This window comes from Belonocnema kinseyi, chromosome 7, assembly GCF_010883055.1.
Source record: "Belonocnema kinseyi isolate 2016_QV_RU_SX_M_011 chromosome 7, B_treatae_v1, whole genome shotgun sequence".
NCBI lineage: Eukaryota > Metazoa > Arthropoda > Insecta > Hymenoptera > Cynipidae > Belonocnema > Belonocnema kinseyi.
This window is the reverse complement of record NC_046663.1, coordinates 86,743,687-86,762,361: the sequence shown is the minus strand read 5'-3', so window position 1 is coordinate 86,762,361 and position 18,675 is coordinate 86,743,687. Positions and strand designations below refer to the sequence as shown.

The following is an 18,675-nucleotide window of genomic DNA, read 5'->3' as shown; positions in this document are numbered from 1 at the left end:
TGATAATTTTCTTTTTATAGAAAAAAGTCATGGGGTACGATCAGATTTGGAATTTTCAACTTTTCGACCAAATTAAACAAGTTTTTATCATAATCTTGTAGGGTTTTCAAAAAGTAACGCTTTTCTTTTCTAGACTTTTTTTCGCATCATGCTTTGTTTGGCTTAAATCGTTCATTTTAGTTTGTTCTTCTGGATTTTGAAAATGCTATAACTCTAGTAATTTTTTGTTTTTCAAAAAAAGTCATCAGGATAAAGTGTTAAATTTTTTGAATTCTATGAATAACCGTATATAGAATGTTTGAATTTTTAAAAAAGTGGTCTTAAAAATATTCAAAATGTGCCCACTGTTTAAATTTTCATCCAAAATGGCTGGCTAACGAACTTGACCTTTAGTTTAGGACACTAAACGAGTGTACGAAAGGGCAATCTAATAGATTAATTTTTTCAAAAGTTATCGTGTTCACAGAGAGGCAGACGTAAATACAGACACGTTCGTAAAAACCTGTTTTTCGGATTCAGGGGGTCTCAAAGCGTGAACATTTGACAAAAACTGGGGGGGGTCAAATTTTACACAAATCTAATACCTTCTCTTATGAGAATGTAAAAAATCATTGATTTTAAGAAAACTACTGTTAATCTTAAAGTAACCACTTTTTTATGACAAATTTTAAAAAGAATAAACTGTTTCTAACTAAGAAGTAAACCTTTTTTAATAGGTTCTTTAATTACCTAAGCCAATTCTAAGTATACGTGACTAATTAACGAAACTAGTAAACTTGAAAACTATTTTGCGGTATGCTGGAGCGTGACGCCCGAGTGTAAGTACGAGTCAGCCCTGTATCTACTATCGGCAAGAAAACTATAAGCATCTGCCTTTGAAGCTTAACAACTCAGTCAAAAAAATGCTAGCGCAACAAAAAAACAGTCATATAAAAGCTGAAAGTATTCTACGTAAATGAGCTTGAAGATGTTTATGTAAAAAAAATTTTTGCGCTTAGCAGGCTGAAAAATGTAAAAAAAAAAGTAAGGATTTTCGGGTACATTTAAGAACAGTCAAGTTTACTGCATTATTTCTTATACAAGGGGCGATGGGAAACATTTGAAAAAATTCATGAGTATGAGGAAAACTGTTGTGAACCAGTTGTAGTTGAGAAATTAAGCAAATAATAAAAATTGTTGCTTAAAAGTACAAAAATGTGCAACTATATCATCTTTAGTTCTAATACAGATATTCAAGCAATTCAAACTGCAAACTGTAATGGATAGGCTCTGTATTTATTTTCAATCGCCCGTAAGGATGTGTTAGTCTTATTTTTTGTGAAAATCGCGATATTTTTAGACATTTTTTTGTTGGAAAGCAAGTGACAGAAAGCAGGGGGGCCCGTTTTTTTTACTGCCGACCGCTGGTCCCTTTCTTCGGCTCGTGGCCAGGTGCCATCCAAGCATTCAGAACAAGGAGTCGAAGAATGGCACCAACAGTCGGCAGTAAACCAAAAAAGCTCCCCCCCCCTGCTTTCTGTCACTTGTTTTCCGACAAAAAAAATTTATAAAAATATCGCGATTTTCACAAAAAAAAGGCTAAGACGTCCTTCCGGGTGATTGAAAATAAATACGGAGCCTATCCATTACAGTTTGCAGTTTGAATCGCTTTAATATCTGTATTAGAACTGAAGATAATATAGTTGCAGATTTTTGTACTTTTAAGCAACAATTTTTATTATTTTTTTTAATTTCTCAACTGCAACTGGTTCACAACAGTTTTCCTCATACTCATGAATTTTTTCACATTTTTCCCATTGCCCTTGTATAAGAAATAATGCTCTAAACTTGACTGTTCTTAAATGTGCCCAAAAATCCTTACTTTTTTTTTACATTTTTCAGTCTGCTAAGCACAAAAATTTTTTTACATAAATGGCTTCAAGCTCATTAACGTAAAATAATTTCAACTTTTAAATGACTATTTTTTTGTTGCGCTGGCACTTTTTTTGACTGAGTTGTTAAGCTTCAAAGGCAGATGCCTATAGTTTTCTCGCCGATAGTAATTAAAAATTAATTTTTTCATTTTCTTGTTTGTAGTTATTTATAGTAACAAAGTCAAACTTTCTTCTGCAACTAAAATAAAAAAAATCGAAGAACCCTAAATTCAGTCAGGGGGAAAAAAGTTTTTTAGTGAAGTCGGGAAATGAAGTAGCTGTCAGGGGAAGTAGACATTGGTATGTTATAATATTATTTGGGAAGCACTTTCTAATATCAATATCAATATTTTCACAATATACATTCTTTAAAAATAGAATTTGATTCTTAGTTTTTTATTTGCAGTAATTTATTTATTGATACTTTGGATACATGTCCTTTACTTAATTATTCTATACTGCCATGTAAAGCGAATTTTTCTGGCTTATTTCACTATTCTGCTTGACATATTATTGAAACCTTATTTACTTTTGCAATACTTTCCTGTCAGGGAAATTCGTCTAAATGTCAGAGAAGTGTCAGGGAAATTGAAAAAATTCAATCTTTTGGCAACCCTTGTTAATTTGCAAGTCTTTTGGTCAAAAGTATTTAACTTTTCTAATTTTCATTGAAATTGAAATTTTCATTTGAAGAATTTGCAAATCTTCTACCCACCTATTAGAAAATTTGACAAAAAGATGTAAAATTTTAAGAAAAAAAATTTGAAAATTTTGAAAATACTCTACATTTTTTAACTTTAGTTGGAAATGTCTGGTTCACGAACTTAGCCTTCTTTTTGGGACCCTTAAGAATTGTATCATAAGATCACTCGATTGGACAAATCCTTCAAAAGTTAGCGTGGTTAAAACATTCAGGTAACCATACATACAGACATACATACAAAAATACACGGACAAAATTTCATGATTTTCAGCCTTTGTGAGTGCCGGAAGATAAATTGATAGACAAAAGAAGCAAAATATGAAAAAAAATGTTAATACAACATTTGTTTGTACCATTTTTGTTACAAAACTCATCGTTTTTAATTTATCTATCGTAATTGATATGGAAACAATCGAAAACATTTCCATGTACCATTTTTTAACAGAACCCATAGTTTTTAATTTATTTATGTTAATTGATATGAATTTATCCAAAATGGCTGGCTAACAAACTTGACCTTTAGTTTAGGACACTAAACGAGCGTACCAAAGGCCAATCTAATAGATTAATTTTTTCAAAAGTTATCGTGTTCACAGGCAGACAGACATACATACAGACATACACATTCGTAAAAACCTGTTTTTCGGATTCAGGGGGTCTCAAAACATGAATATTTGACAAAAACTGGGGGGGGGGGGCAAATTTTACACAAATCTAATATCTTCACTGATGAGCATGTAAAAATCGAAAATTACAATATTAGCATAACAACGCGAGATAGGGAACTATATCTGAATAAAAACTTGTCGTTTTTTTATTTATTTAAAGTAGCTTGAGTGTCGTCATTAGAATGTGTACCTTAAAGCCTACAGAGATTTGTATAAGTTAATCTTTATTAATTACATAGAAAAATCACAATATGAAGACGCATATAAATACTGGAAACTAAAATAGATCTTTTTGATAAAATTTCAATCAATCTTTCCAAGTGTATTATAATTACAAAATATATATCTTTTTTATAGTTGGCGTTGTTTGTCCAAAAATTTAATTCTTTTATTTTGAATGTTAGTTTTCACTATTAAAAGAAAAACTATGTATCCTATCAAAAAATTATAGATGACAAATTTGTACCTGTTTTTGAGTGAACAAATTTGGTCTATGTATTTTTTTCGAAGCTTGCGTTGTTTGTCTAAAAATTTAAGTTTTCTATTTTTAATGCTGTTTTTACGAATAAAACAAAAACTACAGATACTATCAAAAAATGATTAATAACTTTGATAATAATTAATAATCTTTCATGGTTTGACCGCAAAATGGAATTTTTTATTTTTCATTGTTTTTTTTTATGCTATCAAAATTGGAATTTTTCATTTTTCAGGAAAGTTCGCTTGATTTTGTTTTGTACATAGCCGTGAATAGATTTTTTAATCCTTCAAAAAAAGTGTTTTCAAAAACTTTGAAAATGCTGTTACTTTTTTAATTTTCATCCAAATTGGCTGGTTGACGAACTTGGTTGCAAAAACACATGTGCTTTTCTTATGTTACGATGTCCTTGAAAGGGCTAATCGCATTTAAAAAAATATTTGAAACCTTAATTATTAAGGCTCTTATAGACTAATATAGTTTACACACTTTAAATTTGTAGTTGAATAATTTGAAATTTAGAGCTATTTAAATATACAGGAATTTTTAATTGCAAGCGGAAAATCTAGGGAATACCGAAGAATAATAGAAATTAAAAAGTGAACGTTCTCCATTATTTTGAAAAATACCAGATTAAAAAAAATTAAATTTTTTGGCACTCTATCCTAAAACTTTAGTTAGGTCAAAAAAAGACATATAACAAGCCTATTTTAGGTCCACTGCACCGAATAATAGTGATTCCGATTTTACAGAATGTTTTTTTTTGCTTTGTTTTTAAATTCCCATTTTTTTATATATGCTTCTGTACTACCACTTAAACTATATTTAAAAAATGGAAACTCCACTATTTTAAACAATTTTAGTTTATATTTTAAACAATGACAAAAAAATTACTGATTTCCGGAAAGATACACCATCTCTCTCTGGCGGGAGGGTGTAACATTAAAGCACGTGTCTCAATGGATAACCTGTTGAAGTATCTCAATCTCAAATTCGCGAATCTGATTAAAGGGCGCCACTGTGTGATTTTTAAATTCTCGATACTACCTCGTAAATGCACGTTTCTGACATAAATAGCTTCCTATTAGCAAAAACACTAACTTAGAAAGAATTTTTAAAACTCGATATGTCGTTACTATAACGCTATAACTGAAATATACCTCCCAATTCGATAGCAAGTATTGCAATGAAAAAATTGTCATGAATGAAAAATTTCGAGGACAACAGAGTCCCTTGAACCGCCGTCGTTGCCTTTAGCGCTACGCGCTACGTTGTAATCAAAATCTAGTGTCAAAAAAAAAGTAATTTCATCCAAGACAAGCGATCGATCAGGTTCCTTCATCTAGAGGAAAAGATAGAGGAAAATTCGGCTTCTAATTATCGCTTAGTGATTTCGCTATATCGTGGTCAACTTCCGAGGCCCGAGGTTGCCGGTGGTGAAGATTTTAAGGCGGTCCCCAGCAGCTGATTTTCAAAGATGGCCGGTTTTCTACAATCCGTGGTGCGTGATACAAACAAATAGTCTCTGAAGGTGCGCTGAGTTCGCGAATCCCTGGGAGGACAAGGAGTAATGGCAAGTACATGTGATACAATTATTATTTTAAGGCAATGAAAAATACTTTTCAAAATTTGCATGATAAGATATTGTTTCTTAATTTTTGCTCATATTTTTTTCCAAAGATTCTTCACCTTTTCTGTTCCTGACCTGCCCAATAAAATCTTTGTCCCTTCCTCAAGTTACGAAACGTCTACAACCTCTCGTGTTCTGATAAAACTCGTGTAAGAGATATCTTCAACATGTTTTCTCATTTTATTCATATCAAATATTAAGTTTTTTTCTTACGTTTGATGATTTAGAAAAATTGATTGAAAGAGATCTTTAAATTCCTTTTTAGAAAAGGGTAATTGTTTCAAAAGATTTATTTAAATTTGAAGAATTTCTTATAGGAAGAATTTATAATTTAATACAAAAATTAATGTTTATGAAGTTATTTCATTCAAATTCTTAATATAAATATTTCAGGGTAACCTTTTGAAACAAAAACGAGTTTCTGGTCATTTTTCGGTTACCAAACGTTTTTCCAGACCAAAAATTTAAAAATTTTATTTTTGGGAAAATTTTTTAATTTAAATTTCCAAAGCAAATCCAAATTATTAGAACTCTCTGAATTTGACGTATATAAAATAATTTTTAATTCATCAATTTATGAAACCTCAGACCCTTTTCAAGTATCGAGTCCTTTTTCTGGTCTGCAAAAGTTTAGGGTTTCCTATCCAATTTTTTTTTTTGAAGAGTTCAAAATCTAAACATTTAAAGGAATTCAGAGTATTTCCAAGGATTTAAATTAATTTAAGGAATATTTTAAAAGATGTTAAGATAATCCAAGAGATTTTACGAGATTTAAGCAGATTTATGAGATTACAAATACTTTCCTAAAATTCATAAGGATTTTGAAAGGTTTCACAGGATTTAAAACGTTTTAGGGCATTTTTAATAATTCCAAGGGACTTCAGGAAATGTCGAAGATTTCAAAGAATTTGTATAGGATTTCAAATAAATTATTTTTTTCGGAGGTCAATAGATGTCAAAAATTTCGTAACATTTTATAATACTTCTATAAATTGCGAAGAATTTCACAAGAATGAAGGGATTTCGTAGGATTTCAAAGATGCGAAGAAAGTGTCAAATATGTCGGTTAATGTGCGGTTTTAAAGGATTTCCGTGACATTGAAAGATTATTTGAAAGCATTTCCATGGTCTTTCAGAGGATTTTCAAGATTTACACATATTTAAAAGGATTTTAAAGAGATTTTATATATTTTCGTGAATTTCAGTAATTTTAAGGGACTTCAAAGGTCTTCAATTAGTAATTTAAATCAATTTCACTGTAGTTTATATAGGTCTTTAAATATTTCAAGGGCTTTTGTCAGATTTCATGGAATTTCAAATAATTTATTAATATTGTATTGAATTTCAAGGAATTTATTCACGAGAATTGAGGGGGTCTTTATACTTAGGGGCATTTTGAAGGATTTTAAGGAATTTTCAAGAGAAAAAATTAAGCAATGTCTAATAATTTTAATAATGTTCAGGGATTTAAAAAAATTGCATGCGTGTTTAAAGACTTTACTAGAATTTCGGGAAGTTTATGAAGGATCTTATAGGCCCAATAGGGTTCAAGGCTATTTTTAAAGTTTCTAAATGGTTTTATTACATTTTAATAAATTTAAAGAATTTATTCATAAGAATTGGAGCATTTTTAAATATTTAAAAGATTTGAAGAGAATCTCAAATGCTTCAAGCCATTTGCAAAGATTTAAAAGAATTTGATAGGTTTCAGGACATTTTAAAAGATCCCAAGAATCGTCAATTGATTTCACGAATTTTTAGCGATTTCAAAGGATTTTCAAAATTGTAGGGTGTTTTCAACGTTTCCAAAGAATTTTCAAAAGCTTTAAAAAATTTCAAACGATTTAAAATATTATAGGTTATCTTAAAAGATTTCAAGCGATTTTCAAAAGAAAAATTGAAGGAATTTAACAGAATTTTAATTATATGAAGGGATTTTAAAAACCTGCATGCAGTTTTAAAGAATTTTCTGGAATTTCAGGAGGTTTTTGAAGGAGGTTAGAGGCTATTTTAAAGGATTCTAAGGGATTTTATGATATTTCAATCGATTTCAAACAATTTATTCACAGAAATTAAAAGTTTTATGGTATTTCAAAAGATCCCAAGAGTCTTAAATATATTTCAAGAATTTAAAGGGATTTTAAAAGATTTGAAAGATTTTAGGGTATCGTATAGGATTCCAAAGAATTTTCAAGAGAAAAAATGAAAGTATCTTAATTATTTAAGAAATTTTAAAAAATTGCATGCGGTCTTAATGAATGTACTTATTTTAATTAGGCTTAGGGCTATTTTTAAAGTTCCTAAATGATTTTATAATATTTTAATAGATTTCAAAGAATTCATGCACAAGGATTGGGGGATTCTAAAGAATTAAAAGATTTTAGAATATTTTAAAAAATCCCAAGAATTTTCAAGTATTAAAAGATTTTAGAATATTATAAAAAACCCCAAGAATTTTGAATAGGTTTCATAAATTTGAAGTGATTTCAAAGGATTTTCAACATCTTTGGGTATTTTTAATGATTACAATGAAATTTCAAGAGAAAAATTGAAGAAATTTAGAAGGATTTTTATTATATTAAGGGATTTAAAAATTTTGCGCACATTTGTAAAGAATTCACTGGAATTTCAGGAGGTTTTTGAAGAATTTTAGAGGACGTATGGGTTTAAGCCTTTTTTTGTTTTAAGGGATTTTATCATATTTTAATAGATTTAAAAGTATTTCACAGTTTTGACGAGAGTTTCTCAAACGTTTCAAGGTATTTACAAAGATAGTAAAACGTTTTATAGATTTTAGAATATTTTAAAGGATCCCAAGAATTTGTAGGGATTTCAAAGGATTTTAAGTTGTTTTAAAAGCTTAAAAAGATTTAAAGATATTTCAAAAGATTCCGTATCCGCACAAAACCCAAATAATGCTTGTTTTTCATAATGAAGTTCAAAATTAGGACCTGCAAGATTGATCAAGTTCAAACTTAATGCCCCTAAAAATTTAATAATTCTAAAAATGCATTAGTAACTTTTCATTTTAAATTAGACTTATCTTGTTAACAACTCTAACATAAGAAACTATATATAAAAAAATGTTTAACATTCCTGATTGGGTATTTCAAAATTCTGTATCTTCAAAACTAATGTTTGTGAATTTAAACTTTTGAAGCTGACTAACTTTAGCTGCAGGGCCTCAAAAATTAAACTAATTCAGAATTGAGCTTTAGAATTTAAATTTCTGTACTAACAAAAATCACTATCATTTTCACCGGTTCAAACGTCGTTTAAAATTGAAGAACTCTTAAATTAAGATCCTGAAACTAATTCGTTAAAAATAAAGAGTATTCAAATAGCGCATCACTTTTTAAGGGGGGCGATCCATGTAACCTCAAAAATAAGCGTATATTTCGGCATTTTTTTGGGGATGAAGAATATAACGAATCTTTCCAAAACTTTTATGGTTTATTAAGGCACTTTTGACTATCAAATAAATTTTTTTCAGCCATAAATATGCATTAAATTTTTTATTATAAGGGCGGATGTCGAACATGATCAGCCGGGAAATGCAAAACTGCCCGTATTCTAACTTCTCACAGATTCGTCTGAAACGAAAAAACACAAAAGTTTCTTTAATTTTATACTTACAGTTTCTATGTGAACCTAAGGAAGTAAAAAATAATCATTTTTGACAAAATGACGTCCGTTTGAAAAAAAGTTTGATTTTCACCAAAAAAATTTTTATGAAATTGTTTAAAAAATTGTTTAAACATTTTTTTTTCAATTCAGAGAGTTTCACGAGGAAGACAATCATTTCAACTATATGTGTATGCAAGAAGAACTCAATCGGTCAAATACATTTTAGGTTATCTTTCGGGCAGTTTTGAAAAATATGAAACCGAGAAAAACGCGTTTAAAGATTTACATTACTCTGAAACTTTCACAGCATGTTTTTGAGACGACTAGCTTCCATTTAAACAAAAAAAAATCGATTTTTTTTGAAATCGTTACATGGGTCGCCCCCCCCCCCCTTAAAATCCATTATTTTAATCTAAAGTGCTAAAGTAATAATTTTAAAATCAATTATAAAGAATTTTCATACAAGAGGGATAACTTCATGTGGTTCTGGTCAAAGATGCGCTCAATCTGACGTATACTATGATAAACTGTAAAACTGATACGACAGAATGAGCCGCGAAACAGAAAAAAATGCGAAAAACGATCATAGAATAGGAGCTTCAATGTTGACAAACTAAATTAATGCATTTCAAGCTTATTATAAAAAAAAACTATCAATACTACACGCGCAATACAGCGCGTACGAAATATTGCATTTTTAATTAATAAGATAGAAACATAAAAAATATGTATATAGTTGCAAGTTTAAATTGTACGGTTTAATTACTTAAAAAGAAATTTAAAATATTAGCTTTGGAATATTATTAAATAAAAAAAATCGATTTTGAATACCTTGTTCTTTCATGGTTTTATTTTTACCACATTTTTCCCCTAGATTAATTTGGAAATGAGCTTGGAAAATTATGAAGCTAATTTAAAAATATTTATTTATTAATGCTTTTTCAACATTTTAAAATTATTTTTTCATTTGTAAGATATAAAATATGTGAATTTTTAATTTTAAAAGCTATAAATGTGATATTGCACCATTTTTCAGCAATTTAAATGAAAACAGAAATTGAATTCTAAACATTTTAAATTTGGAAATGGTCGATTTTTACTTTTTAAAATAGAATATTTTTAAATTTCAAATGCATAGTATGGTTCAAAATGCAGCTGTTGATTTTTGTAGAAAATTTTTCTGCTAAAAATCTAACAGTTGAATTTTGTAGAAAATTCGTCCGTTGGTGGTTCAACCATTGAATTTTGTAGTAAACGTCTATGGAAAATATAACTTTTGAACTTTCACCCCAGAAGAGTAATTTTCTACCAAAAAGAAGAATTTTCAGAAAATTACATGAATTTTCAACCAAATAGTTGAATTGTCAACAAAAAAAGAGTAAATGTTTCAATTATAAATTAAATTTTCAGTTAAAAAAATAATTTTTAACAAAAAAAGGGATTTTTAAGTAGAATTTTATACTCAGAGATCAATTTTCAACAAAATAGTTCAATTCTCTACCAAAGAGATAAATATGCAACTAAACAAAAAAAATTATTTTTCAACCAAAGAGATAAATTTCCAACTAAAATTATAAATCTTTCTGTACTAAATTTCTTCCAAAAAAGTAAAATTGTAACAAAGTAGTTGAACTTTGACCAAGTAGTAGAAAGGGCCTTGAAATTTGGAATGTTTCTTTACCGAGACTCAGTTATAAATACTTTTTCGAAATTTTTCAATTTTTGATTCTTACGTTTTGAAAGATTTGAATTAAAATTTTTTTTAAATATCCTCTTATATTGTACCATTTTCAGCTATTTAAATTGAAGATTGTTATAATATAAACGCTCTAAATTTGAATATTGCCCACTATTGTGTTGTACAATTTATTAATTTTAAGCTTGCGATTCTTCGAAGGTATACAATTTTAGGTATTTCTATAAAAAATTATAATTTCAAATGCTTATTCAAAAACAAAAAAGAGCTTTCAATCTGACATTATACCATTTTTAAGGAATTAAATTTGAAAGTGATTTGCCACGATTTTTGCGCGTTTGTGGTCAATTTTTGATCAGAAAAATGAAAATAAGCAAATTTATATATTCAGGCTTTTAGTCCAAAATATTGAAAGCTCACAATATTATATTAATGTAAATTTAAAACTATAAAATCGTGGACTTACACGTTAAAATTAATTATTTAACTAAGCATTGTGGTTTTACTGTATTTTCTACTATAAAATAGAGCTATTTTCAAGCGATACATTAATTAAATTCAAAATTGTTTAATTTTAAAAGATTCCAGTTTGAAATACTAATTTAATTTTTAAAAATTCAAGCCCAAAGCTGATTAAGTAAGATATAACATTGTTCAATTTACATTTTTTAAATATTAAAAAATGGAGAAGTCATATATGCTTAGAATTAAAAAATTGTAATTGTAATTAATTTGAGCAATTTACTTATTTCTGCTCAAATCACTGAAACTAACATCGGAATTCAAAAAAGTGCAGAGCTTCTTCGCAGGCTTGTCTGGACAAAATAAAAAATGAACGTCCACGTCTTTTTACTTTCAAAACCAAATGTTGGTATACATTCGACTTGCCGATTATTATATATAATTCTTATTAGTTTGTTTCTCTATTTCATAATGGTTAAGAGTTTTATATTATAAAATTAATGTACCTGTCAATTTGAATATTAAAAATTATCTAATTTATTTAAATTTTTTGTAGATGTGAAAGAAACGAAAATAGTAAGTCTCATCGAGAAGATGGCTTACGATCCACGAAATGTGAAATACCCCTCGGAAATTCACTCTCAACATCCACAATCTAACAACATGACCGGATACGCCTATCCTGGTCATCAGGAACAACATAATCAACAAAATGATGAAAACAGAAATGAAAACGACTGTGGGAATAAGGAAATATGCCCTCCAAGTTCTCACCAGTCGTCTGGAACCCAAACTGTTCAAAAAGTAGATGCATCTACTATGACAGATCCTTTGCAAATAGATTTTAGACTGACTTCCGAATATTTGGCTGCACGTTGCTCAAGCACTCTTGGAATTCCTTACGTATCCAAATATGATGATAGTAGTAGCAATAACTCGTCTCATAATTGTCAGGAAGTTCGACCCAAGATTGAATATGAAGTCGAACCACAACACATCAATGGTACGACTTAAATAGTTATTAAATTAAATTAAAGAGAGTTAAGAACTGAAAACGTTTTTATGTATTCAAATCTGTATTATTTTTGCGTGCAGGCCTCGGATTCACCATTATTTGCCACTTTTTCTTAGAGCAAAATAGTTTAATTCTCAAATTTTCAAACAAAAAGATGAATTTTAAACCAAGAAGATTAATTTTCGACCAAAAAGGATGAATCCTTAATAAAATACATACATTTTCAACCAAATAGTTTAATTTTCTACCATAAAATTTAATGGGTGATATTTAAAAAAAAAATTAATTTTAATTAATAAACAGTTGGATTTAACAAAGACGAATTTTCAACATATCAGATAAATTTTTAACTGAATAGTTTGAACAATTGATGCGATGTTTGTCCGAATATTATTTATATAATTCTTAGTTTATTTTTTTTCTAAAAATTTTTAACAGAAAATGGATTAGTTAAATTTTCATTTGGAATTCATTCTTATTGAAAAAACGTACAAAACAGTTTATTTTAAATAAAATATTTAAATTTTCAGTTAAAAAAGAAATAAGTGTGAAAAAAAAGAATTATTAACTAAAATTATAAATAGTCAACCAACACTAAAATAAACCTTTAATAAAGTTCTTGAACTTGCAACCAAGGAGTTGGATTTTCAACCTTAAAATGAATTTTCAAAGAAAAAACTTAATACTCAATACTTTAACCAACAAAATACTTTAATTCTAATAAACAAATAGTTAGATTCAATAAACAAAGACGAATTTTCAATAATATTTTAATCCTGAACTAAAACAAATTAATCGTCAATCAAACATTTGCATTTTGTACAAAAAAATTTTCTACCAATAAAGATGAATTTTTAACAGAATACATCAATTTTCAACCAAATAGTACAATTTTCTACCAAATTGTGGAATTTACTAGCCGAAAATAAGGCAGTAGAAGGCAGTTGCATTTTTAACCAAAAAAGATTATATTCTTACACAAGAAAGATGAGATTTAAACCCAAAATATAAATGTTCAACAAAATAATTGAATTTTTAGTCCAAAAAAATGTGTTAGTGGTGAAGGAAAAAAAGTTTGAATAAAATGATTGAATTTTCAACCAAGAACTATGACTTTTTAACAAAATTGTGGAATTTTTAATTAAATAATTCAATTTTGAACCAAATAATAAATTTTTTTGATAAAATAGATGAATACTTAACCAAAAATTTAATAGTAGACTTTTAACCAACAAATAGTTGGATTTTTGTATTGGCTTCTATCAAGTCAGTTCGCATTTGTGTGGGAAACTGATCAAAAAGGTTTTATAATTTATAGACTGGATAATAATATTTTTAATAAACATTTAAGTTTATTTCTAATACTTGAATCATTTTATGACACTCTTTTGATACATTATTAAAAAGTTTAGACACTATTTTTGATCTCTAAAATGAGTCCGAGGCCTGTTCATGTTAAAAGTTTCTATACTTTAATTCAAAGATTTTCTATAAAATTTTATTTCCATAAAATCTTTTAAAATGCTTTCAATTCAGATTTATTAAACAGCAAACCGAATTCATTTTAAATCGGACGGACAGTCCATGCTCAAATCGCAGAATTATTTGCCGCTCAAATGTCTTGTTTTTCAAAGCGAATAAAACGACATTTCTCTTTCCGATTTTATAAACAAAAAATTTGGCAAATTTAGGAGTATTTAAATTTTATAAATTTAAAACACGAATCTTCAAAGCATTGTCAACATTTTTATAAAAAGTGTGACTTTTTCTTATGATAGTTAAAGGTGTTCGAGATTTCTGCGAAAATATGGATAAAATCCTTAAAGATTTATTTTTTTATCAAAAATACAAGCTTTCGATATGATGAGAAACGAAAAATGATCTAATTTAACAGTTTTAATGTTGTTTTCGTGGACGAATAAGGAAGTAAGTTAGGAAAAATGAAGTATCGAATATTTAAAAAATACCAACTACAAAAGAAAAATTTCTATGTAAAATTTGTGGAAACTGTTAAATTAAGTTCTGCTTTGTTTTTAAGACACTATAAAATTTCATTGTTGAAAATAAAATAATAAGTCCTAAAGATTTTGTACATATTTTTGCTAAGATATTTTTTTCTAGAACTTTGTTAGGGAAATAATTTTGCTATTTTGACTTTTTTCAGTTTTCAAAACAGTTTTCAAACCAGGAGGACTCTTTGAACAAAAATGTTGACTATTTTTTCATATTTCTCGTTTTCAATGTTTAAAATTCAAAAACCGCTGCGAAAATGTTTGGTTGTGTTCATTATTGGTATATGTTTAATTTCGATCATTTCATGAGCACTCTGCGTTCTTATAAAAATTGTTTTTTATTTATTATATTTTATATTTATTTTGGAAGAGACTGTTCTCAGGCCACTTGAAGTTTTTAGGAGTTCAATAGATTCTGATAAAAAATAATAATTTTGATAATTGAAATATCGGTTTATTTTAAAAATTGAAGACTTTTTCTCGTATAAACGTCAAACAAAATGACAAATTTGTATGTCCAAAATGAAAAAACTTATAACTTTATCAGATCATATAATATTTCTAAATACATCAATCAAATCATCTTGTCAAAATAAACAAATTTCATACGTATTATGTTGTTATATTCCTATTATTGAAACAAATTTACTTGTAAGCGGAAAATTGAAAAAAAATTAAAGATGAAAATGTGTGTAAGGAGGTAGCTATAAACATTCTGTCGAATTATAAACAGTTTGAATTTTTCCAATTCTTTTTTGTCATTCTCACGATATTTAATGAACCAAACTTAACCTTTTTTTGTTAAAAAAGGATGTATTTCATATAACAATACGTATACAGGATTTTCCTCAATATCGTCAAAATTGCAAAAAAATCACATAAAATTTTTTGAGAAAAATATAAAATCGAATACTTAATGTTTATTTTTATCTGATCGGGCTCTAAAACCAATCAACAATGGGCATTATTTAGGACTACAATCCTCCAAATTTCAGGACCGTACCTCAACCTGTTTTTTAGTTATAAAAAAAGAGTAATATTGACACATACGCGTTTTTTTAAAACCTCATTTTTGGACTGCTGCGGTCAAATTATTTCAAAATATGTCAAAAAAATGAATTTCGAAAATTTTCATCGTTACAAAACTTTTTTTTTATATGGAAACAATAGCCATTACTTTGTGCAAAAAATTTTTGGGGCAAACATATTTGAGTGGCAATGCCTGTCCGATTTGAAATGAATTTGTTGTATAACAATTGTGTAGCTAAATAAATTTGTTAACAAGAAATCTGCAGTTATACGTGGAAGAAGCGGTGGAGCTTTTTTTCTAGAGGGGCAGGGGCGTTGACATATAATATTGAATGTTACCATTTGTACATAGTATAATATTATACTGTGTGAAAATTGAACATAAATAATAAATAAACAATAAATATTGAATAATAAATACAGGTATTAAATTGGCATTGCTAATGATTTCTCAAAGAATTCAAAGATTATAAATATTTCGAAAAGATTTCGAATATATTAAAAATATTTCACAAAGATTTATATTAGTTCACAAATATTGAAGATAGATTTTAAAGATTGAACAAAGATTTCTATGATTTCCTACTGATTTCATAAAAATGTCAAAGCTTTCGGATAGATTTAAAAGATTTTACAAAGATTTCAATAACTTCACAATTATTGCACAAAGACTTTAATTCTCCAAAGATTTTAATATGTTCAAAAATTTACCAAATGTTTTCAAAGATTTCAAAAAAATTTTATGATTTTTTAAACATTTCAAAATTATTAAAAAGATTTCGGATAGACCTATAGGATTTCGCAAAGACTTCAATTATTTCACAAATATTTAACATTGATTTTAAAGAGAGCTAAAAGATTTCAGTGAATTTCCAAAGATTTCAATAATTTCATAAATATTTTTAAAAATTTTCAAATATTTACAAAGATTTCAGAAAGATTTTTCGGTAGATTTTAAAGATTGCACAGCTATTTCAATAAGATCCTAATTCTTTCAAAGATTTCGGATATATTAAGAAGACTTCACAAAGACCCCAATAACTTCCCAAAGATTTCACAAATATTACGAAATATTTTTTAGATATTTAAAAGGTTTCCAACGATTTCACAAAAAGTTTCGGTATATTTCCAACATTGCACAAAGATTTCAACAATTCCCAAGTTATTTTAAAGATTTCGAATAGATTTAGAAGACCTATAAAGACTTCAATGATTTCCCAAAGATTTCAATAATTTCACAAATATTATCAAATATATTTGAAATATTTCCAAATATTTTAGAGAGATTTCAGTGATTTTTAAAAGATTTCGGATTGATTTAAAAGATTTCGGACAGACTTCAAAGTCATCAAAAAGGTTTTAATGATTTCTCAAAGCTTTTTATAATTTCACAAATATTGCCCAATATGTCAAAAGTATTCCATATATTTTTTCAAATATTTCAAAAAGATTTTAATTATATCACGATTTCAGATAGATTACAAAGAGTGCACAAATATTGCAGTAATTTCCCAAAGGTTTCAGAAAAATTGAAGTCACTTCACAAATATTAAAAAGTATTTCGCAAAGATTTCCAAAGATTTTACAAAAATTGAACAAAGATGGCAATGATTTCTCGAAGATTTCATAAAGATTTTAGATAGACTTCCAGTATCCATCCCAGCTAAGCTAGGATTATTTTCCCATGGCCATAGGCAAACAAAATGAGAATGTCTATTTTAGAAAAAGATAAATGATCTGATTAATTTAATCACTCGATTTCAGAGGGGCGCAAACTAATAATTTTCCCCTCCCTGGTCGATTTCTATGGGGGGGGGGGCATTGCCCCTGTGCCCGCTAGGACTCTGTCGCCTCTAATACTTGAACTAATGTAGGTTTTTTTTCAGGAATGTTGATCTATCATTGCCCAGAGTGCGCCTACAGATTCGAAGACCGCGAAACGCTTCATGAGCATTTGGAAGATCACAGACAAAGGCCACACATCTGCGATATTTGTGGGGCAAGTCTAAAACGCAAAGAGCATCTAGATCGTCACAAACAAGGTCACAATAAAGACAGACCATATCAATGCAGTATGTGTTGCAAGGCATTCAAACGCAACGAGCATTTGGCTCGACACATGATAATTCATTCTGGTAGCAAAAATCAGGTCTGCACCGAGTGTGGAAAGGCTTTTTACAGAAAGGATCATCTCAAGAAACATCTGCAAAGTCACAGCAATAGTAACAGGAACAAAAATGTCAGCAACTCTCAAAACCCACCAAGTGGACAAAACACCAACGAGGAGGGTCTGAGCAGCTTCGCTTTGATGATGAGACAGGCTGGACCGCCTCCTTTTTCTATCCTTAGAACCTAAACACTTCAAAAAGCTGATCGAAAAGCCGAAATCGCGTTTATCAAACTTCTCCAATACTAGATAAACCCTAAGTTTGATAATTCGCGTATCGTAGGGATTTCTCGCATTTTTTCCACTTTAGGAATCGTTCATTTAACACAAAGTTTCATTTCGATCAAATAATTAGTTTTCCAGGCACAGAAGCTGGAAAGCTTAGTTATTTAATGAATCAAAAAGCAGATAAATTTAAATACTTTAAATCTTTGTAAGTTATTTATATTTATTAGGTCTATACAAAATTAATTCGGTGTCTTTACTTTGATGTATTGTAACTCTTGGTCAAACATTAAGTTTTTTCCGTGCTTAGGTAGTTTTAAAGGGCGAAGCTTAAACTTTAAAACACAATCTAATAGGTGGCGGCCCTGCGGACTTAACCTACAGAATCTTTAGTGAATGCCATGGCGTCTGTCATTGTATTTTCTAATGATTTTTTAGGCAAAGTCCACAGGGCCGCCACCTATTATATTGTGTTTTAAAGGTTAAAGTTCGCCCTTTAAAACGACCTCAGGGAGGAAAAAAAATCAAGTTTGACCAAGAGTTACAAGAAACAGAATTAATTTGTAGACCTAATAGCATTATACACTTAGAATCTCTTAGTAGACAATTATTTAAACGCGAAAGCCTCCCAAATTATGAGTTGCTACATTATAAAATCCTTCAATTTTAAACTTCAAATCTTTATTCTCTTCTCGCTAGAGAGAGAAATCTTGTTATATAGCGGAATAATTTCGCCATTTGCAAATAAGAAAATCAATCAAGAATTTATTTAAGCACTGTAAATAGAATTTTATAATAGTGTTAAACCTTGTTTCAACTTTTCTGTGATTCGATAGCATTCTGCGATTATATTTGATGAAAAAAATTTGATCAGTTTTCTTCAAGGTTTTGTATATTTAAATAAAGAACGATTTTTAAAATTGTTAAAGCTTGGTGCGTTGATCGCACAATTATTATTTTGAGGCTAAATTAATTGAGGCTGAATAAAATTGCCGTAAGTCAGTCTTGAACTGTTTTAAGGGGCAAAATCGCATGCTTTTTGCCAGTATT

General features: G+C 28.5%; 1 protein-coding gene across 1 annotated transcript; it reads left to right on the top strand.

The window, feature by feature from the left end:
• Positions 1-4,821: 4,821 nt before the first annotated feature.
• On the top strand, positions 4,822-18,029 carry LOC117177123 (zinc finger protein 436-like). The gene is made up of 3 exons (XM_033367618.1): positions 4,822-5,335; positions 11,734-12,180; positions 17,120-18,029. Exons 2-3 carry the CDS (start codon positions 11,772-11,774, stop codon positions 17,587-17,589), a joined length of 879 nt encoding a protein of 292 aa, XP_033223509.1. The 5' UTR covers positions 4,822-5,335; positions 11,734-11,771; the 3' UTR covers positions 17,590-18,029.
• The last annotated feature ends 646 nt before the right edge of the window (positions 18,030-18,675 follow it).